General features: G+C 33.3%; 1 protein-coding gene across 22 annotated transcripts in view; it reads left to right on the forward strand.

The window, feature by feature from the left end:
* LCORL (ligand dependent nuclear receptor corepressor like) overlaps positions 1-24664 on the forward strand; it is a 154481-nt gene that overhangs the window by 39420 nt on the left and 90397 nt on the right. For 15 of the 22 annotated variants that reach the window (XM_049108038.1, XM_049108039.1, XM_025437787.3 and 12 more), the window contains 3 exons: positions 3619-3684; positions 14050-14129; positions 15027-15156. In XM_049108038.1, the coding sequence (XP_048963995.1) occupies positions 14082-14129; positions 15027-15156 (178 nt within the window). In that variant the 5' untranslated portion in view covers positions 3619-3684; positions 14050-14081. Of the gene's footprint in view, positions 1-3618; positions 3685-14049; positions 14130-15026; positions 15157-17711; positions 17759-24172; positions 24301-24664 lie in introns of all 22 variants that reach the window. The other 7 variants (XM_049108043.1, XM_049108041.1, XM_049108040.1 and 4 more) reach the window with 4 other exon arrangements.

The raw sequence follows: 24664 nt of genomic DNA on the forward strand, positions 1-24664 counted from the left end.
AGCGATTACACTCTTACATACTTATTAAGGAGAAGTGATAGCGTATTTATAAAATAAAACTTATACATGCATGTATATATCAGCTTTACTTATAATAGCCACACATCCTAAACAACCCACATGTCCATCAACATGAGAATTGATAAACAGTTTGTCATGTATCCATATAAGGGAATACATCTCCACAATTAAAATGAAAATACTAACCGATACGTGTAACAACATGAATGAATCTCAGACTGTTTGCTGGTAAAAGAAGCGAGATACAAAAGAGTATATGTTTTGTGATTCCATTTAGACACAGCTCTAGAAAAGACAAATCCTTTGACAGCTAAATAAATTTGATTGGCAGTAAGCCTGTTTAGAAAGACTTTATTTCCAGGTGGCATCCCTGGCATTTTCTACCAAATATTCAAGCAAGACATCCTATATTTTTCATTTTTCCCAGGTGTTAAAGAGAAAGAACATTATCATTCATTTTATGAGGGTAGCACAACATTAATATAAGAACCTGATAAGTACAAAAGAAATTTATAGACCAGTTTCATTGGTGACTACATAGATGCAGTAATTTTAAAGAAACTGTCAGGACAAGATACCTCAAAAATACCTCATGATAATGTTGGCTTTTCCTAAAGACGGGAAAAGTTTGGTTTAACATATATTAATTAGATAAAGGAAAAAATGATGCAATTATTGGAATAGATGCAAAATAAATTTGATAAAATTCATCATTTGTTGATAGTAATAAAAAATCTTTTGCAAGCTAGATGTTGAAGGAACTTCCGTAAGGTGATAAGTGGTGTTTATATTTTTTAAGACTTATTCATTTATTTGAGAGCATGCATATATACTTGTGTGCATGTGCAAGTAGGGGAGGGGCAGAGAGAGAGAATCTCCAGCTGACTCACCACTGATCATGGAGCCCAACATGGGGCTGGATCCCATGACCATGATGAGATTATTGCCTGAACTGAAATCAAGAGTCTAGCTTAACCAACTGAGCCATCCAGACGACCCAAGTGCTGTTTATTTTAAAAAGAATATAGCAAACATTGTATTTAATGATGAAATTTTGAATGCCTTCCCATTTAGTTTGGGCATATATAGTTAAAGCTTAAAAATAAAACTGCCAGTTATTTTACCAGCAAAAGATAGATTTATTCAGGAGTAGTAGAAAACTGCCATCCTGGACAAGCAGGCTATGGAAAACCATAGGCAAGTCCCCTAAGCAAGTTTCTTTATAAAAGGAGGGAAGTTGGGTGGGCTCTTGTAAACAAAAAGTCCATTGGTTATGCTATATGTTGGCAAATCGAACTTCAATAAAAACAAATGGAAAAAAAAAAGTCCATTGGAACAAACTAGAAGTTCAAAGTATAGTGGTCTTTCATTGGCAGAGTGACAGCCTCTCATTGGCTGAACTGCTGCCCCTTAGGAGGAAAGCCTTTTTTCCTCCTCCTGGGATAGTCAGGTAGTATCCTCATGCAAGGTCCCTGTCTTCCTTTGGGTCTACAACTGACGACTCTTGGTAGGATGTGAGAGCTCCCCCTGCCGGCCTCCCAACTCCAAAAAAGAGATTTCCTTTTATTTTCACAAAGTCAAGGATATCTGCTGTCCTCACTAATTTTCAGCATAATATGGAGATCCTAGCCAAGGCAGTAAGGCAAGAACAGAAAAAAAAGAAAGAAAGCAGTAAGGACTGGAAAGGGAAAAACAGAACCACCATATCTATAGATGATATATTTGTGTATGTAAAGAATATCAAGATAAATTATTAGAGAATTTAGCAATGTTGCTAGATACAGAGTCAATATACAAATTAGTTATGTTTCTGTTAACCTACAAGAAACAATTAAAGATACCATTTACAGTAGCACCAATACTATATACTATGAATAAATCTTAGCAGGATATATGTTAAGACCTTGATCATATCTAGGGAGGAGCTGAGAAGCCCAATAGAACAAACATGTAAGTCCTTGTTTGCTGCCTCTTTTCACACTTAAATCTAGGAAATGTGCAGCATTTAAATTCAGTAGGCTTATATAGGGAGGGGCTTTATGTTTTGTCCAATCTAAAACAGAATAACATCTTAAAATAGTTTTTACAGTATTTTTGGAGCACATTGATAAATAGAATATCTTAGTAATAGAGATTTGGGACTCTTTCAGTCTGTCTTTACCTAATATGAGTCTTATGTAAAAAAATATAGCGTTCTTGAAAGCTCTCTCTGATGATGGTTCATTCACTTTTCTGCCTGAAATTTCCACTCTAGGAACTAGTACTGATTCACTTCACAAAGATTTTTATTAAATACATATTTACCAAGTACCATGATAGTAAGTACCTTATTTTGCCAAAGCTAAGACATCATTAATTTTAAGTTGCATCATTTCATGTTCTGCTAACTGAAAAAATATTGCCACTCTTCGGCTATAACACACCATTGATTTTATTTTTTTTATTTTATATACATATTTTTTAAGATTTTATTTATTTATTCCTGAGAGACACAAAGAGAGAGGGGCAGAGACCCAGGCAGAGGGAGAAGCAGGCTCCATGCAGGGAGCCCGATGCGGGACTCGATCCCGGGACCCCGGGGTCACACCCTGGGCCGAAGGTGGTGATAAACCGCTGAGCCACCCAGGGATCCCCACCATTGATTTTAATATGCATCTTGATTTCAAAGATGTTAAAATGTTTTTTTAAAGCATTTTATGATTTATTAAACATTTCTATAGAAGTATTTCTACTGTTTTACAATTTAGGAACACCACTAAAAAACAAACTACTTTACCTTTAATTTTTCATACCTGTTGTGCTACCTTTTTTTTCTTCCCTCATTTAAGCATTCTTAAATTAGTTCCTCTTTTTGGTTTCCTAGTTATTTTGCCATCCTGGTCATTTTTCTTGGAATGCCTTTCACTTTATCTGTAAGCTGCTTAAAACTGAGTAAGATACAGGCTTCAAAAAGAAGACAGTAAAATATTCAAATCTGTATATCCAGAAGGTAGAACACTTTTGCAATCATGATTCTTGTTAACTTGACAAGATTTTCAGTATTTTTTTCCTTAACACAAAGTAGTCCATAGCCATGAACAAATTGTGTTTTAATTTTTATAAGTACGTAGGTTTAAATTTGTACGTCATACTGGTCACAGCAAGATTTTCTCCCCATTGATATTCATTTACTCATTCTTATAATTAGAGTTAAAGATGCTACTTTCTTTTAACGTTTTTTGTTACAAATGTAAACTGGAATGTAATACGTGTCTTTTTTCATTCTTCTCCTCTACAAAGTTATTACCCAAAAAATCAGTCTATAACATTTCAACCTCGGAATATTCTAAATAACAAAGCTATTTACTTGTTTAGTAGTGAATATTTATGTTTGAATATTTTAAATTCTTCACAATCACATTATTTCTGATAGTCATTGTGTGATTGTTTACTGTTTTGTGTATTGCCTAGTTCAGCTTAAATGACCTAAAAGAAAAATGACCCCTCATAGTTAAATTTATAATTCTCTAATTCATTTGGATATATGGTTTTAATTTGATTATTATAAAATTAAACTTTTCCAGTAGGTTATATACTTTTCTCTCTTTTACAACACAGGTTTTGAGAGTATTTTAGAAGGGCTTTATGGACCACGGCTACGAAGAGACCTCAGTTTATTTGAAGGTAATGCTTTTTAAATTGTATTTTAAAATTCTGACTTCCCATCCCATTTAATAAATGAAAGGTGGTGGTTCTGTGCTAACTTTATATTAAACATGAATTTGTGGTCTTGTTTAATTAGTAACTTTTTAACTAAATAAAGTGATCCAAATATTGTTTTTGTTATTACATAATGTTATCGTAACCTTTTAAAATACTTAATACATTGATCAAAAAGGAATGTGAAACTTCTTTTTGACTTAATGGTGAAATTTAATTTTTGTTATAACGTACCCTCATTTATTCTTAAAGAAGTTTTAAAAGGGTTCAATTAAGTAAATATTTCCTGTTGTTCATGAGACAGGCAGCCTGGAAACCTCAGATTGTCACTCTGAGAAATCCTACCATGTGTGCTCAGAGTCTTATATTTATATATAATACTATTTGTTACTTATTAGCCACTTCTTTCAAATGCTATAGCATAAATCCTAGTGGAAGATTTTGATTTGTCATATAATTTCTATGATATCATAGTTTAGTTGTTTTATTGCTTGCTTGGAAATATACAATAGTAGGAGAACGTTTTTGTAGACATCTAAAATTTTATACTCCAGTTTATTTACAGAGTAAGTAATGGTAGTATAAATTTTTACTTTGATTTTGATTGAATTATTTCTGAATCTTGTATCTGGTCAGTTTTATGTCCTAACTCTAGTACCTTCTATTCGACTGTGTACCTTCCATTCTACCAAGACCCCAGGTCTCTAAAGGTCCTTATTCTTCTGCATAAATACATCTTTGAGTTGAGGGAAAGATGATGGGAGTTAAGGGAGTGATGGTGGAGTAGACAAAAGTTTTCTGGCCATTCTTTATTAATATTGAGCAGGATAATTGAGTTATGAATCAGATCTGAAAGTATCTATGCAAGATCATTTGTCCCAACCACCTCTCTTCACTGAGATGAATTGATATCCATGTAGAACATGACTTTAAGAATGGAGACTCCAAAATGTGCTTGTTCTAGGGTTTTATCATTCGTATAGCTAAGATCATTTTTTTATTTCTCTTAACTTTATTCATTTCTCATCTTATCATAATTCAGCACTGAATTAAGTATTTTTACCTGATACATTTTTAGCAATACTGATCAATTGTAGTTCCACCTATTTTTCTGAGCTTAAAAATGAACAGAGGAAAAATATTTTTAAAAAACAAGAATTTAATCTAAGCCTGACATTTCTTCAGACTTCCCTTGCTTAACCTGCTGCCCTCATTCATGTCAGAAGTCAGCATTATATTTGCCTTCTGACAACCCAAATTATAGCTTGTGACTCAGCCTGTTCCCTCACTTTTGTTTATTTATATAGTTGCATATATATGTATATACCTATGTTCCTTCAAAAATTGTTTATTATACAAACAGCAGAATGTTCAAAGGAAATAAATGCTTTGTATTTTGTTTTTAGACTAGCATTTCTTTAGTATACAAGTTGTACATGTTTATTTTAGGAAATTCAAAAATAGAGATAAACCAGAAAGAAAAAATTATCCCTATTCACACGATCCATAAATAATTTTCAAACAATTTTCTATGATGTAAGGTATATGTTTGTGTGTATTCTTTTATTATAGTAGTATATAGTATATGCACACTATGTACAATTTCTTTGCCTTGTTCACTGGTATATCATTTGGGTTTATAAAGTCTAGATCATCTTTCTTAATGGCTGCACAGTATTTCATTGTAGATCTATTTATAATTAATTTACCTAATTTAACAACCCATTGCCATATATGTCATTCCATTTATTTAAGTTCAGATAGGTCTTGTACTTTATGTCCTTTTGAAAAAGTGCTTTTTTTTTTTTTTTGGTGGAGAGAGCTAACAAAATTAGCTAATAAGCTTTGAAACTTGCATATAGACACATATCTGTTCCCTTTTTTCACCCCGAATATTCTTTCTCCAGGTTTCTCAGGTAAATTGTTTCTCCAGATTTCTTAGGTAAATTCTTCCTCCTTTTAGTTCCTTTTTTTGAATTTAAGAAAAGCTTCTAATTAAATTGTAGACTTAAGTATGAGGATATTAATTATAGCAATAAATCTATAGCTATGCAAGGAAGAAGACAGCTCTACATTTTGAAGGAAAATTAAATCAGTGCTATCAAAGTGTAGAACCTCTTGAAAAGGCATGTAGAAACTACCCATTATCTCCAGCTTCTCTCTTATCCTCTTATAAATAAGTGTGCTTTCTTTGTTGTTGTCATTGTTAAAAATGGTTTAATGTTTAGATGCTTGGGACTCTAAGTATAGGTGTTTCTCACTATACAGGACTGTATGCAAGAATCAAATAGATTACCGTATATTTTTAGATAAATCATTGGAAGTCTGAACTCTCGTTAACTGACTTTCCAAAACTCAGAAACTAGTATATTGCTTAGCAAAGGATCCCCGTATAATACTCTAAATTATTTTTTGTTATAAAATTAAATGCATAGTATTTTAATTTTATAATACTTAATTTTGCATAGTATTTTAATTTTATAATACATTAAATAGACTACATTGCATACCTATTACTGTTTTTGTGGAAATTAATATTCTAAATTTCGTACTGCTACCTTAAAAAATCAAGTGTGGCACAGAGCATGTTTTTAAGACTTTTATATCATATACATTAGTGTCTTGAGAGGTATTTTAATTCCTGAATTTGATTCAGAACCACCTCCAGGTTGAATAGTTTGAAGGAAGCTTTTGAGTGGTGCTAATTTTTATTTTGTTGGAAACTAAACAGAGCCCTAGTTTTCTATCTTCTTTGATATGTTTCATGACTTTCTCTCCTTTTGGGAAAAATATAACTATTATTTTTGGGAGGGGGGAGGTCTCCAAAGAAGGTTTGAATGTCATAAATTTCAAACTTTTATGTATGCCCAGAAAAGTTCCTCATACTCTTTGCGTCTCTTCCTCTGTCTTTCCAAAATTTATTTTTCCTCCTGCTACAGAACTTTTAAGCAAATATTCCCTCTTTTTTTCCCCTGCTTTAGCCAGTCCTTTTTCATATCTTATTTGTGACTGGTTTCTTTCACCTGTAGGATCATCTGATACTTGCCATGACTGTAGATTTTTATAAAAATTGGAAAACAAAAAACAAAAAACAAAAAACAAAAAACAAAAAAATTGGAAAAGAGTGCAGTAGGCCTGTGTAAACTGTTAGATCCAAAGGAAGATTGTATCAGAGTCTGCAAGCTTTAGCATGTGGGCCAGATCCAGCTTGTTTACTGTTTCTGAATGGCCTGTGAGCTAAAAATAATTTTTACATTTTTAAATAGTTGAAAAAAATGAAAAGAAGATTAATATTTTGTGACATATGAAAATTATGTGAAGTTCAAATTTAATTGTCCAGTTAAGAAGGTTTTATTGAAGACAGCCCCTCTCATTTGTTGAGACATTGTCAATGGCTGCTTTCATACTGCAGCAGTAGAGTTGAGTGGTGTAGCAGATAGTATGGCCAGCAAAACCTAAAATACCTACTATCCGGCTGTTAATAGAAAGATTTGCTGACCCCTGAGTGTACCACTGACTGAAATTTAATATTTTTTAACTTAGTATCTTTTTTCAACTGTAAACACTATGGATGGAGACAACAAAACTACTTTTTACATAAGATTTATTAGGTAAAACATTATAAACAATTTTTTATGAGTATGGTTGACATACAATGTTCCATTGGTTTCTGGTGTGCAGCATAGTGATTCAACTTCAGTACATATTATGCTGTGCTCACCACAAGTGTAGCTGTCATCTGTCACCATACAATGCTACTACAATGTCATTAACTATATGCCCTGTGCTGTGCCTTTTTTATTCCTGTGACTTACTCATTCCATAACTGGAAGCCTATTATCTTCCATTTCTCTTTGTCCATTTTGCCCATCCTCTCACCCATTCCCCCTTCCCTCTGGCAACCATCAGTTTATTCTGTGTATTTATAGGTCCAAGTCAGCTTTTAGTTTACTCATTTGATTTTTTTTTTAGATTCCACATAAATGAAATCATTTGATATTTGTCTTTCTCAGTCTGACTTATTTCACTACATTAAACTATACTGTCCATCTATACTGTCACAAATGTCACAGGCTCTCTTTTTTTTTTAGGCTTTGTGATATGTCATTGTGTGTGCATGTGTGTATATCATCTTGCATCTTCTTAATTCATCTGTTGATGAATACTGAGGCACTTCCTGTATCTTGGTTATTGTAAATAAAGCTGCAACACACATAGAGGTGCATGTATCTTTTTGAATTAGTGTTTTTGTTTTCTTTGGTTAAATGCCCAGTAGTGGATTTGTTGGATCATGTGATATTTCTATTTTTAATTTTTTGAGGAACCTCCATACTACTTTTCACACTGGTGTACCAATTTGTCTTCCCACTAACAGCAAGCATACAAGGGTTTCTTTTTCTCTACATGCTCTCCAACTTTTTTTTTTTCCAAATTTTTATTTAGATTCTAGTTAGTTAACATAGAGTGTAATATTAGTTTCAGGTATAGAATTTAGTGATTTATCACTTACATACAATAACCAGTGCTCATCACAAGTGCTCTCCTTAATACCCATCACTTACTTGCCTTTTTGATGTTAGCCATGCTGATAGATATAAAGTGATATCTAATTGTGGTTTTCATTTGCATTTCCCTGATGATGAGTGATATTGAGCATCTTTTCATGTGCCTGTTGGCCATCTGTATTTCTTCTTTGGAAAAATATCTATTTCGGTCCTCTGCTCATTTTTTAGTTGGTTTTTGTGTGTGTGTGTGTGCGCGGGTTTTTTGTTTTGTTTTTTTGTATTGCGTTGAATAAGTTCTTTATATATTTTGATTGTTAACCTCATATCAGATATATTATTTACAAATATCTTTTCCCATTCAGTAGGTTGCGTTTTTGCTTTGTTGAAGGTTTCCTTTGCTCTGCAGAAGCTTTTTATTTTGATGTAGTCCCAGTCGTTTATTTTTGCTTTTGTTTCCTTTGCCCTAGGGGACATATCTAGAAAAATACTGCTACCACTAATATCAGAGAAATTGCTGCCTATATTCTCTTTTAGGATTTTTGTCATTTAAGGTCTTACATTGAGGCCTATAACCCATTTTAAGTTTATTCATTTGTATGATGTGAGAAAGTGGTCCAGTTTCATCCTTTACGTGTAGCTGCCCAGTTTTCCCAGCATTTATTGAAGAGACTGTCTTTTCCCTATTGTGTATTCTTGCCTCTTTTGTTAGATGAAATATTTTGAATGCTTATTTTGTGTCAGGAACTATAATGAGCAGTGAGGAAGGAAAACTGAATAAGTAGGATCTCTTCTAGAAATTCATGGCCTAGTATTGTCAGGAGTTTTCCAATATCGATTGATTATTTATCTTGAAACCAGAGAATCTAATACTGCTCTATTTTATAGTTTTATAAATTATATTAGCTCTTATCAGTGTGCACACAAAAACTTATCTGATCGTATTCATCATGCTATTTAGCATACCAAGATTAGAGAAACAGGCTAAATATCCAATAATAGGATAGTGATTAAATAAGTTCTGAAACATCGGTTTGATGGACCATGCTTATTTATTAAAAATGATTTAGAGGTATTTGAGCATAGAAAATATTTGTGACAATTAAGCATGTGTGTAATATCCTAATTTTTCAAATAAAAAGCATTTTTCAGAACAGATTAAATTTACAGCAAAAATAGAAAATACAAAGATTTCCCATAGACCCTCTCACCCCCAAGGTTTCTCTTTCATTAGTGTTGTACATTTGTTAAAATTGTTGAGCCAATATTGATATATTTTATTAATTAAAGCCCCCATAGTTTACATTAACTAAGTCTTTGTGTGTTGTACAGTAGTGCATTTTGGCAAATTCACAGTCGTGTGTCCACGTTACAGTATCCTACACGATAATTCACTGCCCCAAAAATCACCTGTATTCCACCTTTAAAGTTCTTCCCTCGTCTCCAACCCATGTCAAACATTACTCTTTTTTGCTATCTTTTTTCTTCTTCATAATGCCATATATTTGAAATCATACTGTATTTTGTTTTTTTCAGACTCACTTTTTTCACTGAATAATATGCATGTAAGATTCCTCTATGTCTTTTCATCATGGATCATTTCTTTTTATTACTGAATAATACTGCCTTGGGTGGATGTACCATAGTTTTCTTATCCATTGACCTACTTGAAAGACATCTGGTTGCTTCGAGTTTTGGTAATTATTAATAAAGCTGCTATAAGCATTTGTGTGCAAGGTTTTGTATAGACCTAACTTCTCAACTCATTTGCCTAAATACCTAGGAGCACTGTTGCTAGATAGTATGGAAAGATTAATTGTATTTGCTCTGCATCCACACCAGCATCTGATGTCATCCATGTTTCAGACTTAAATCATTCTAGTAGGTGTGGAGGGGTAGCTCATCTTAATTCTCTAATGGGATATGATACTGATATCATAAGCTTATTTGCTATCTGTATATCTTCTTGGGTGAGGTGTCTCTTCAGACTGTTTATGGTACTTGGGTAATGATGGTAGATAATGATGGAATCAGAAAATACTTGATCTGTGTTTATTTTCTGGAACAGATTGTAGAGAAACCATCTGAGTTGGAGCATTCTGTTTTGGAAGGTTATTAATTATTGATTTAATTTCTTTAATAGCTAGAGTCTTATTGAGATTATCTATTATTGTGTGAGATTTGGTAGATGTGTCTTTCAAGGAGTTTGTCCATTTCATCTGAAGTTACCATATTCATGGGCAACTAATATGATTCATAATTTTATTATCTTTTTATTAATCATAGAATCAGTAATGATGGCCCATTTTTCATTTCTGAATGAATGATTTTTTTTTTTTTTACTTGAGTAGTATGGGTAGAGGTTTGTTGATTTTATTGATATTTTCAAAGAATTGGATAATGCTAATTTTTTTTTTAATTTTTTATTGGTGTTCAATTTACTAACATACAGAATAACCCCCAGTGCCCGTCACCCATTCACTCCCACCCCCCGCCCTCCTCCCCTTCCACCACCCCTAGTTCGTTTCCCAGAGTTAGGATAATGCTAATTTTTAAAAAGGCATAGAATATGTTAATCATTACTTCGGAATAATTGGGATTATGGATAGTTTTTATTTTCTTCTTCATAGTTTTTAGTATAGTTAGTATATAGTTTCATAATGAAAAATTATTCTTTAATAACATTGTTCATTGTCTTTCCTCAAGATCAACATAGTTATAACCACTTTTTCATGACCTTCATGAGAAATCTAGTTCATAGCCTCCTTTTTACTTTTCATTGAGCTTTGTCTTCGGAAACTTAAAATTTACTTCTTACGGTTAAAGGGTACTGAAGAGAATAAAAACATTCAAAAGATTTGTGAATATCTAAAAGAAAATGAAAGTAACACCAACTGAACTTGTTAGGTGTTCTGCATATGTTCTTATTTAATTTTTACTACAGCCGTAAGATGCAATCATTATCCTCATTTTAACAGATAAGGAAATTGAACCCCAAAGAAAGTAACTTGCCAAAGGCCACATATAGTATTTGGAAAGCTATCTCAGTACCAAGGCTCTTTAATTTCAAAGTCTGTTAACTTTCTAAGGTAGATAAGGTAAAATGATTGGAACCAGACTTTGTGAATATATATCCATGGTGAAAAGGTTGCTCTTTTGTTAGTCATTTACTATTAGTTTTTGTTATGACATTGCCTTTTATTAATAAGGCTATTTCTGTAAGATATATAATTTCACCCTTTTGAGTTTATACAACTTCATGTATTCAAAATGAGAGACATCTTATTTCAGGAATATCTGATTTATTGTCATATTTTGTTTGAGAAATCTTTGTTAACTCTTATGACATGAAAAGATTAATTTGGAGAAATCTGGCCTAGAGTTGATTTTTCAAATTTTGTTTTCCAATAAATAAAAAAATATATCTCATCATTTATTTGGACTCAAAACCAAAAGTTTTTGTAGAAAGAGTAGTTATTCAATATTTGTAAGTACAGTAGTTTGTTTTTTTTTTTACCCAGCAAAATTTAATGGCATTTATATAATTGTTGATTATTTGATACCATTTACTTAACTACATAGACATTTATTTTAATTAACATTTCTTTGAAGAACTTCTAAAATAACTGAAATAAATGAGATAAGATCACCATGCCCAATTTTATCTTATAACTGATAATTGTTTTAATTATTCCAAAGTTGTTCCTCAATTCAACATATTTATCACTAAAACTTCATGAAACCTTACAGTGATTTTTCAAAAATACCTCTTCTCCAGGAATACTGCTATTTAAAAAAATTCTAATGCTAGATATCTTTCATATTTTTTATTCATGAAGCCATAATAAAAAACAGTAAAATTTCCTTAATCTATCAGAATTGTTATGCTTAGCATATGAGTCAAGTTTTCACACAGTAATACTGCATAACAAATAGCTCTTAAATCTGTTGCATCCTTATGGATGATGTGATTCACCACTGGCCTTCAGGGATCACTTCTGGTGACTGCAAGTCCCAATCCGAAGGAGTAGTGAGTGTGTTTGGGCAAGTTCTTCTCATGTTGGATGGTGGAAACTCAAGAGAACTGGGGAAACTTGCCATACCTTTTAAAGCCTCAGCTTGGAATATATACTATCACTTTTCCCACATCGGTTCCCACTGATCAGAAAGCTCTGCCTCCCTAGTGAGAGACATGGCACAGTTCCACATTCAAGAGTATGAATGTATTCCTCTGTTATAGTGACAGGTCTTTCTTCAAAGGGTTGAAGAAAATAATAAACCTATATAACTACAATTCTAGGTTTTTAATTGTATAGATTGTTTAAACTTTTTGATTTATCCGGTTGTTTGCAGAAAGTGATCCATTTTCTTAAACTGATGTATTAAAATTATCTGTTTTACGAACTAGCCTTATTAAGTATGTTCGTGATTGTGCAGGATTTAAAAAAATAATGACTGATAATCCTGCTTTGTTAGTAACTAGCCTTTGCATCGTGTTTTGCAGTTTATAAAATATTTTCACATTTTTTCATTTGATCCACAAGTAAGTTAGGTGATGGGATCTTTATTTTATAGATATGGAAATTAAAACAAAAACTCTATAACTTGACAAGGTTACAAGTAAGTTCATTCCAGAAGGAAACTTAAAATCTAATTATCTTTCCATTACCCTATACTGGGTCTCATGCTCCCATTTCCTACCACTTCTAAGTGTAGATAAATATTAGGAATATTTCTGGACCACTGCTAAAGCCAAAGGGAACTATCACTACACTCTTTATACTCCAACAGATTACATTATCTTCTATTCTGACTTGTATATCTCGATTGATACAAGAATTTCTTGGGGGCTGATCCTAACTGGTATTTATTTATTACCATTCCCAAAAGGTAAGCTTATTTTCTATGTAGTTTAACAGAAACCTATATTCGACTTCATTATGTATTTCAAAAGTATGAGCTAGAATTACTGTGTTACCCCAGTGCTTTTCAAATTAGTACCAGTATAATTGCCTCAGATGATAATTGTTTCATATATTGGAGGTTCTATATAGGAATTTATTTGGGAAAGGAAATTGAAAGGAGTTTTACTGTAAGAAATAAGTTTGAAAAATCACTGTACCAAATAGTTAGGATGGCAGTGTTGTTATATCTTCATAAAATTTCTTCATCATAAAATGTTTGTTTTGCACAAACTTTCTAATATATTACAATAGTTGGATTATATGAAACATTCTTGTGAAAAAAATTCATGTTTTGTATTGAATAATATAGCTTGTTTACCTGCCTTTTACTTGAGCTCTTGCAACAACACCATTACACAATGTAATAAAAATCTGATCTGACTTTTTAGCGATGGATTTCTACTTTTTTTTTGGACAACATTCCATTTTCTCAAATCTGTGGACTTTTCTGATGCTTTACTCCCTTTCTCTGTTTTATGTTGCTTTCATGATGTGTAAAATTTATTTTTCCCCACACCTTCCTGTTTTGATTTCTTTCACAGTGAAAATTAAAAATTAATAGGTAATGATAAATTGAATCTTTTAGAAGGTTAGATGATACTTAAAACCCTATTGTTAGAAAATGAATTTATAACCAGTACATTGTTCTTGCTACTTTGTCCCATAATAGTGCAAAATTACTCTCCTTACAGCCTTCTTTGTTTATTTCTTTCTAGATGTCATCACTTTAATTTTAAAGTTACGCCTTCTCCCCTTACTATCAGTAGTTAGCTTTTTATATGAGACATTGCTGTGGAGAGTGGTAATTTTATTTGTATCAATAAAGTTAGTGTACTTAATGAATATTTTTCCCTCTTTTAAAGACTGTGAACCAGAAGAGCTGACTGACTGGTCTATGGATGAAAAATGTTCATTTTGTAACCTACAGAGAGAAGCAGTCAGTGTAAGTTTTAGTGCTATGAAATTATTTCTAAACTAATTGCACAATTGTAACACAATTTTTTTTAACTTAATTTGTTCTGAAAAGTGGTGACTTACAGTGGAAATTTAAATATTTGATTTTGGTAATGAGAAGAATTTTTTTAAAGTCTTTTGTTAGAAGTCTAACATTTAGCTTAACTTGCAAGTGAAATCACCGAAACACTCATCTTTTTTGCTTATTTCACATTTCTTCCTTATAGCTCCCTGACTCATGAAGTTCAGTTTAGATCTGATTTGTATTTGGTAAAGGACAGTGAGCTTGGAGGCTTGGTTTGGTTTGAGACCACCCTATAATCTGATTTCTTAGGAATCTGTAGTTGGAGGATAATGTGATACTACTATTTAGCCTTTTATTCTCTTGAAGTCGTTTGGATATCAGAGTTATTTCCTGTGTAAATGATTAAATATTTAGTGTCTACTATAAACAGGGCATAAACTAGGCAAGCAGCATCTTCTTGTATGTTGGGAAGTCCTAATTCTTTACTATTGTGAGAAAGGCTAAGAAGAAATGAGAACTTGAGAACTTGTACCCATTTGGGTCAGATTAGTGGGTAAACATACCTGCTTTGTTGTTAAACTCTCATTACTGGAATGCTTTATTATAGTAAATTTATTCAGCAATGTATTTTATCTACAGTCGCCACCTCCCTTTTGACTAGTTTTGCAAAGAAATAAAATTAATTTGGTATCAGAACTAAATTTCTTTTCTCCTGACTCCTGTCCCAAATTTTATGTTCTCCCTATGTAATTTGATATATAGAATAAATGAGCATTTAGAAAAATTTTTTCTTGCTATTTTTAATGGAATCACATGTGTAATAAAAATGATTTTTTTAATGTTTCTTTCTTATAATTTTAGGATTGTATACCATCTCTTGATTCTTCACAGTCAACACCAACGGAGGAACTATCATCTCAGGGCCAGTCCAACACTGAAAAGATTGAATGCCAAGCAGAAAATTACCTAAATGCACTCTTTCGAAAGAAAGGTAATATTGGTATACCTTGTCATCTAAAATTAGCAGTAGAAATATAGAATGTTTGTATTTTTCTTACACAAATTATTTTTTTTATGTGCCAGTCTTTACTCCATTTTTTATTATCCTTAGTTTTTCTTCATATTTTTGGGGACATTAGGATTCTCAATTACTGTAGCGCTAGTCTTCCTTTCACCACCCTTTTCTCAGTTCTCTCCTTGACTTTATCAGACATTTTCCTCACCTACTGAAATTTTTTTTATGCTTCTGGTCTTCCTTATTTTGTTGCTGTTCTCAAAACTTCAAAAGTTCTTTCATGTTCAATAAGTGGTAGATTACTACAAAGCTGTCTTTAGAAACGTAACAGTTAAATCATTTATCAGCCAGGTTGGAGTTTATTTGCTGGCTTGGGGCTTCACTGTTTCTTTGGTAGCTTGAATATTCTTACTTGACATTAAATGTCAAATGTTCTTTTTTGCTTCCTGTCTAAACTATTTAAACCAAATGAGGCTTGTTTCACTTGTTCACTTGATACATATGTATCAGAGAGAAGCAGTTTTTTTTTTTTTATCTTAGTTACTTGAGAAAAATATAGAACCTTCCATTTTTTGTTCTTGGTAATTTCTGCAGTAATAGAGTGTCTTAATTTTTACCATGTAGATCCTTGGAATGAGTCATGGTGTAGGGGGAATGCAGGGTGGGAGGGGTTATCATTCCACCTCCCACTTTCCAGAGATCAAGAAAAACATTATTTCATCTAGGTGTTGAACCTGCTGCTGTATTCTTCTTTGAAATTAGGTTAATATTGGATATTTTTCTATTAAATGGATAACCTTTAGATTTTAATCAGTAATGTTGAAAATAGTCTTCGCTTTTGAGCAAGGAGGCTTTTGTTTAGTCGTCAGTGTTACGAGTTCTTTTGTGTGTTGAAATATAAGACTCCTCTGATTAGAAGAATCATTAGTACATTAAAAAGCTTAAAGTTAAGGGGCACCTGGATGGCTCAGTTAAGCATCTGACTCTTGATTTCAACTAAGGTCATGATCTCAGGGTTATGAGACGGCACCCCTTGTCAGGCTCCGTGCAGAGTGGGGAGTCTGAGATTTTTTTCCTACCCTCTCTCTCTTCCCCTCTCCACGTACACACATGTGTTCTCCTTCTATCTTTCTCTCTCTTAATAAAAAAACTTAAAACCAAAGAATCAAAAAACAAAAACAACAAAAACCTAAAGTTAAGAACTTTTTTTTTAAGTGCAGAGGACTTAAAATCTTTTCCTGTGTGTTACTGAAGTGCTAAATGTTCAGAAATTGGCATTTGTCTTTAAAAAACATGTTCTTGGGCAGCCTGGGTGGCTCAGGGATTTAGTGCTGCCTTCAGACCAGGGCGTAATCCTGGAGTCCCGGGATCGAGTCCCACATCAGGCTCCCTGCATGGAGCCTGCTTCTCCCTCTGCCTGTGTCTCTGCCTCTCTATCTCTCTCTCTCCCTGTCTCTCATGAATAAATAAATAAAATTAAAAAAACAAAAAAAATAAATAAATAAAAATAAACCACGTTCTTCTGGGGCACCTGGATGGCTCAGTTGGTTAAATGTCTGCCTTCGGTTTAGGTCATGATCCTAGGGTCCTCGGATGGAGCCCCACATTAGGCTCCCTGCTCGGTGGGGAGCCTGCTTCTTCATCTTTCCCTCTTATGCTCTCTTGCTCTCTCTCCTTCTCCCTCTCAAATAAATAAATCTCTTTAAAAAAAAAAGTTCTTTCAGAATTTTCAAAGAGATTAACTTATTTGAAAGAGAGAGAGTGTGTGCACGCAAGCCAGGGGAGGGGCAGAGGGAGAGGAAGAAGGAGAATCTTACGTGGGCTCCACACTCAGCAGAGAGCCTGGTAGGGGAACTTGATCTCACAACCCTGACATCATGACCTGAGCCAAAATCAAGAGTCAGATGGTTAAACAACTGAGCTACCCAGACACCCCTAGAAATTTTTTATCTGAACCAATATTAAAAATATTTTTACAGGGATCCCTGGGTGGCTCAGCGTTTTAGCGCTGCCTTCGGCCCAGGGTGTGATCCTGGAGACCCGGGATCGAGCCCCACGTCGGGCTCCCAGCATGGAGCCTGCTTCTCCCTCTGCCTATGTCTCTGCCTCTCTCTCTCTCTCTCTCTCTCTCTCTCTCTCTCTCTGTGTGTCTCTCATAAATGAATAAATAAATAAATAAATAAATAAATAAATAAATCTTTAAAAATATTTTTTTACATACTTTAAGAACTTTATAGCATATTAATTTAGAGGATTTTATTCTGCCAATGTATTTATACTCACGAGAAGAGTTATGTAATAGACTTCTATCACTAAGAATGGGAAGAAATGTACACATTAACATACATGCACACAGTAAGTTTCATTCACCTTAGAACTCATTACACAATCTCCTTTTTCTTGAGTAATTTATAATGGTAGTAGCTAGAATTATCAGTAATAATAATGACCTATAATTTTTGATAGTGTGGAGTAACCTGTGCTCCGTTGCCCTATTAAGAGTAATCAGAAAACACTTGGTACTATTTCAGCTGATTCAAGCATCTGGGTCTTCAAGAGGTCTCCTACCAAAGGTTGGGTGAGTGTTCATGGATATTTAGTGACCTCTCCATTTGGGGATAATCTTGGTGATGTCTGAGGTCTTTGAAGGATTGCAGAGTTTTTAAGTGGAAGATTCTTACTAGTTTTTTTTTTGCTTTACTTCAGGTCTTACCTTTGTTAATTCCTTTATTTGTAGTCCAGCATGACTATCCAGATTTAATTAAACAAGGATTTTTCTACTCATTTACTTGGTTTTGATTTTGTTCTTTATTTTTAAATTTTCTTTGAAAATTTTAGAGGTTTCCAGTATGGTCCAATTAGGATAAAGGCCAGAAGATAATAATAGCAGTATCTTTAAGTGATAACAAACTCCTTCATTTGTTAATCCTTCTGTTAACTTTACATGGAAATAAAAGGTATAAACATGTTTTTAAAGATAAGAAACATTTCTGAGTCTTTGGTGTAACAAATATATTGTTGATAAAGCATATTGTTTGTGAAGTTTTGATTCCTGAAAAGTTCCCAAATTACAGCCACTTTCAGGAATTCTGGATACTCTTAACATTAGTGTCACTAATACTTTACATATACTGATCTTTTGCTCAGTTTGAGAAACATGTATGTTAATTATCCTGCCAAAACACAAAGAAATCTTTTAATAGCTTTATTGTAGCTTGTTTATTATTTTTCCTAACTATGGTTTTGAGACAATTATAATGATAATGTAATCTGTTATTAAGAACCCACTACACAGGATAATGATAATTGATGTCATCAGTTCTGATTGAGCACTAAAACCTTTTTATGCCTTGATCTCATTTAATCCAAAAACAATGTTGAGGTAGGTACTGTTATCATTTTAACAGGTAGAGACAATGAAACACAGAGAAGTTAACTAATGTCTTTTAGTTCTGTTATAAACATTTGAGTCCTCAAGAAGTTTAAAAAGAGTTAAAAAGTGTTCTGTGTGAGAAGTACCAAGATTTTTTTATGTACTAAATAGGAAAACTTTTCTGTTATCTACTACTTGGCCACCTAGGATTAGAATTATCTTAATTGCATTAGGCAGACTACAGAAGACCTATGAGAAATGCTATATTTCTCATACATTTCCATTTTTCCTTTAAATGAACTATAAACAGTTTTTATGATTAGTTTCCTAATAAAGTTTAATAATAGATTGAGGAAACTGAAATACTAAATACAGTTTGGTCAATCCCTTGTAATTAGAAGGTAGTCAAAAATACGTTTTCAGGAATAAATAGAATGGGGAGGTAGGTGGGGGTTAGCATTTAGTCCAGAGCCAAACTTCAACTAGTTTTGAATATTTTTGAGAAATTTTTCAAAATTGAATTCCTTCTAGGGGGTAACCTTAAAATTCTCTAGAGAATAAATTAGAATGAAGGCTCCATGATACTAGGCACTTTGTTTTATTAATTCCAGTATCCTCAGTATTTAGAACAGTACTTTTCATATCCTCAGTAAATATTTCTTGAACACAGATATGAATACTAATAAACTGCCCAGTATCTTCCAGCTTCTCTACATACTCTGGTATTAGTACTTGTTTTATTTGGAGAAAGAAGTTAAATTAGCATGCACGTATAATTTACCTTTCCCAATTTTGTACTTAAGTTTATTACTGTGTATATCAGTCAGTTTGTTTTGAAGTGTGTAGAAACATAGGCACAGAGATATAAAATGCCTTTTTCAAAGTATCCCCATGATATGTAAGCTAAATTATCCTGACTTATAGCTTCACATTGTCTGATTACCTGAAACAGTATAAGTTCCTGGCTTATGATTCAGGAAGATGTCTCATCTTTTATTTTTAAATTAAAGAAGGCTACTTGACTAAGTTGAAAAGATAGTATACACATAGTGGTTGAATGAATCATATTGCTAAATATATGATGAAATGAAATCTTTCTTCATCAAAATATATATGTTTCTCCTGCTTTATCTTTTATCCTCACACACGTTTAGCATTCATGTAACTGCTATTATGGGTTTTTTTTGTTTTCAGAGAGCTTTCCTGATGGATTTGATCCAGTTAGTTGAAAGCTGCTATTAACCAACCCTTTCCCCTTAAATTAATTGGTAGCCAGGTTTTATTTAAACTCTTTCAACCTTTTCTCAATACAGATCCTTTTCCTTTTAAACTCTTAATTTTCTAGTTTTATACTATATCAAATAAATATTAATATAGCTCACTAATCAGTTGGTTATGACTGATAATAAGGCATTTGATTTCTTAGAAACAGGGGTGTTGATCTTTTAGATTGCTTTTCTTTAAATGCAGGCATCCTTGAGTGACTATGTAGATTTGACCTGATTCATTCAAGCCCTGAATGTTTCTTATAGACATGTGCCTTTATGGGGTCATGTGGGTCATACATTGAATTAATTTCTCATATATGGGCTGCCTTTTGGAACTCTCAGGAAATTGTATATTAGTGCCATAAAATAATTCACATATTGTTACCACATTCAAAGGTGTTTATGAAAAGATTTTTCTTGTTTTGTCATATACCTGGAAGATATGAATGGAATCCTAAGAAAATACATTTAAAATTATAACTGGGTTTTTTGCAATTCCAGTAAAATCACCTTTCTACTGCAGTACCATCCATAACAGGAATTAGAGGCCAACTATTAGGTCACTCATTATTATCTAGATTTTTATCTCCTTTTATCTTTTTTATTCTTGAATTTGAGTCAGCTATCTATTACAAGCACCTGAATTTCTGTTTTGTCTTCTGGAACTTGTCTTTCATCCACAAAATCTCCTGTGTCCTCAGTCTTTTAATGTTCCCTTTATTTTATTTCTGTAACTCATCTACATATTCATAAAAGATGTTTTTGTAGCCCTCTCCCTTTCTGGCTGTTTTTAATTCTTTGCTTTATGTAATATAGGGTGATACCATTGGCAGGCAACCTCTAATATCTTTATAGCTGCTTTCCCATCGTTTATTGGCTCTTCTTAAAACTCTGAGCTCCTTGGAAGCACAGAACACCAAAACTATTTCATCTACATTATCATGTTGTGGACCTCCACCAGCATTTTCACTTTCTTCCTCCCAAATATTATTCCCATCACAATTCTTAATGACTTCAAATTTTATTTAGATGCTACATTAAAAACTCTGGCCTCTCAGTTATTTGATCTCTTAATTTCCAATGATCTTTTCCTCCATTCCCCTCAAGCCATCTTTACCCATTTTTATTCCTAGACTTGCCACCTCTCAAATCTTATTTCAACCATCTCTTTCTCTGTCTACAATTTTATTCCAATACTCCTTCCTCCTTTTCTTAACCTCATTATAACTTCCAGTCTATTGACCACACGGATTTTCACTCTTCATTGTCTCCTGGACATGACTTAAGACTTCACTTCTGTCCTTACTCAGCTTAGGTACTGTGCTTGATCACTGTGATCATCTTTCATATAAAATCTTAACTCTATTGCCTCTCTCTTCCTTTGTCATATTTGCTTGTTAGAACTTTCTCTGTGTCCAATTCCTCATTTATTACACACTTGCCCTGGAACAGCTGAACATGACTGGAATAAAGAACCCAATTATACTGACCTTCTCAGTCTCATTTAGTCCATTTCCTCTCTTTCAGGTAGTTATTTTATGTCTTTTTTTTAATCTCTCCAACAACCAATAATCACACTTGCTTTTTATAGCATCATTACCTTCTAACATATATAATTTACTTATTTTATTTATTGTTCATTGTCTTTCTTCTGCTGCTAGAATATAAGCACCATGAGGAATTAGATTTTGTATTTTTGTTGACCAGTGTCTCAAGCATCTGACACATAGCAGATGCTTAGTAAATACTTATCATCTATACTTTTACTGTCTTTACTTCTCAATTCTCCTACTCTTTTCAACCTGTCCCAATTAGAGTTTCTTTCTTAACACATCTCTAATTGTTTTATCAATTTCATTGGCAGTTCCATCTTGTACTGTTTAAAGGGAAGTTACCAGTTTTCATTTTACTTAACCTTTCAGCATCATTTGACAGAGTTGATCACTTCCTTATTCTGATTTCTATTCTTTTAATATTATTAGAATTAAAAGAATTATTTTTTTTATTCTTTCCTATTTTTCCCACAAATTGCTGCTTTCACATGCTCCTTGCTGGTTCTTAACTTCTTGACCTCTAAATGTTGAATAGTCCCAGAAGTTAATCCTTAGTTGTATTCTGTTCTGGATATACCTTAACTACATCATGGCCTCATTTCATCTTACAGCATTATGTGTGTGTTGATGACACCTAAATATTTAAACTAACCTTTTCTCTAGTTTTACCCTTTTATATGTAGCTGCCTAACTGATATACTCTTCATAAGATTATCTAAAGGCATCTCAAAAAATAAAAAAATAAAGGCATCTCAGAATGACCTATCTAAAACAGAACACTTGGTTTTATGCCCCTAAAATCTTCCTCCGCCCCAGACTTTCCCATCTTAGTAAACTATATCATTCTTAGCCTAGTTGGTCAGCTTCAAAAGCTACAAGCCTTCCTGATTCCTCAGTGTCTTTCATACCCACATATAACCTAACATCAAGTCTCATTGGCTCTGTCTTTAAAATTTACCCTAAATCTGGCCATGTTTTGCCACTTCTGTTGCTACCACCCTAATTCAAGATACATCTTCTCTGGTATATACTATTAAAGAGCCTCATAACTCATGTCTCTGCTTCTACTTTTCCCTTCCCAACAATTCATTTTTATACAGAGAAGGCTAATATATCTAAAGCCTAAACCATGGGGCACATGGGTGGTCAGTCATCCAAGTGTCCAGCTCTTGATTTCAGCTCAGGTCATCATCTCAGGGTTGTGAAATCGAGCCTCACATTGGGCTCTGCGCTCAGTGGAGAGTCTGCTGAAGATTCTCTCTCTCTCTCTCTCTCTCTCTCTCTCTCTCAAGTAAATAGATCTTAAAAAGAACAAAGAAAGCCTAAACCAGATCATTAATTTCTCTGCCCAAAAACTTCCAGTGACTTTGAATGTCACTTAGGATAAAATATGTCAAGGACTCTAGTTGTGCCTCCTTTTTTTTTTTTTTCTTTTAAGATTTTATTTATTCATGACAGAGAGAGAAAGAGGGAGAGGGAGAGACACAGGCAGAGAGAGAAGCAGGCTCTCCATGCAGGAAGCTTGACGTGGGACTCAATCCCGGGTCTCCAAGACCACACCCCAGGCCAAAGGCAGCACTAAACTGCTGCACCACTGGGGCTGCCCTTTTTGATCACATTTCTTATTGCTCATTCTTTTGCAGACTGATGGCTTTTTGCTTTTCCTCAAATGTGCTAACCTTATTCCTATGTCAGGGTCTTCATACTTGCCTCATACTTGCCATCTAGAATCCTGTTTCCACAGTGAGCATTGCTCACTCCTTCATATCACCAGACTCCTAGCTTTGACCATCCATGCTCCACTCATTTATTTATGATAACTCATCTCAGTCATTCTCTTTTCAATTATTCTGCTTTTTTGTTTGTTTGTTTCCCAAGACTTTCTTTTAAAGTCTGTTACCTGCTACTTCTAGAATGTAAGGACCAATAAGACAGGGATTTTGTCTGTTTTGGTATATCCCCAGCACCTAAAATAGTATCTAATACAGTTAATGCTCAGTAACTTAATGGAGTGCATGTAAGTCATTTAGAAAAGGAATGTTTTAAAGATCAAAAGCAATGCTTTAAAATCATGATTCTCTATCCACAGTGTTTTAAAATGTGATTCACAGCAATAGTAGGTAGACCTTTACAAAATTTGTAGTGAGACCTTGAAGGTAACAAGCAAGTACCAATATCCTAAGATGTGCTAGGAATCAGCCTAAAAAACTAAAAATATAAGTGATTCTAAATTTCTCTCAGCAATATTTAGTCAATGAATTATTCTTTAAGTGGTTTGCACAATCCTAATAACATTTTGAGGAAATTATTTAAATTTTGGAGAAGCAACGGTTCTTCCATTTATCTTTATATAATTCTTTGCGAATTTATCTAAATTATTTCTTGCATATTCTCCTTCAATTGAGAAAATATAGTTCACTAGGTAAAAAGGAAGACCTAATTCTCAGCAGAGGTATAATTCTAGTTGGCGCCCAATTTTATTAATTACCATCTGTCCTTGGGTATTATTTCTTCCCAATGCTCTGTCTCTAATATGTCAGATAATTAAACCAGCTTGTATCAAATATGTGTAGTAATCTATGTGTGCTATTCAAAACACTTTATAACCAGAGTCCTACTAACCAGAGTATAACAAGAAAAAGCGCTTTTATGTGGAAGTAACAGAAGAACCAATATGTGCTGTTTTAACTATTGAGGATTAACACATTATTTTTTAAATCTTTGTGTAATATTTTTATGGTTTTCTTGAGTGACTCATAAACTCACCAACTGTATATCACCTGTGTGTTCTTTTATAGAATACTACCATTTTAGTTCTTGTTTTCCCTTGAGTATGGCTTTTCCCAAAGCAAGACTGGCATGTTGGGCTTTATAAAACACATTTCTGTGCATGTTTAGAGAAATTCATCTATTCAGCAAAGATCTGGTAAGCTTCTTTCTACATGCGGGTACCATACCAATTAACAGAAGACCAAAAACTATCCCAGTCCTCATGGGCTCTTATATTCTAGTGAGGGAAAGCAGATATTAAACAGGTGAGTTGTATTTGTGGTTGAATGTGCATGTGTGTGTACACATACACACATATCTCTAATATACATGGACACATATGAATATATATACACATATATATGTGTATAAGTGCTCTGGAGACAAAGCAGGTAGAGCAGCTTAGGAAATGCCAGGAGAGAAGTGATGATCACAGTTTTACAAAGGGCAGTCAGATGACATTTGAGCAAAGATGTAAAAACAGAACAGGGTAGCGAACTACTGAAATCCTAGGGGAAATG

This window comes from Canis lupus, chromosome 3 (genome assembly GCF_003254725.2).
Source record: "Canis lupus dingo isolate Sandy chromosome 3, ASM325472v2, whole genome shotgun sequence".
In the NCBI taxonomy this organism is placed as follows: domain Eukaryota; kingdom Metazoa; phylum Chordata; class Mammalia; order Carnivora; family Canidae; genus Canis; species Canis lupus.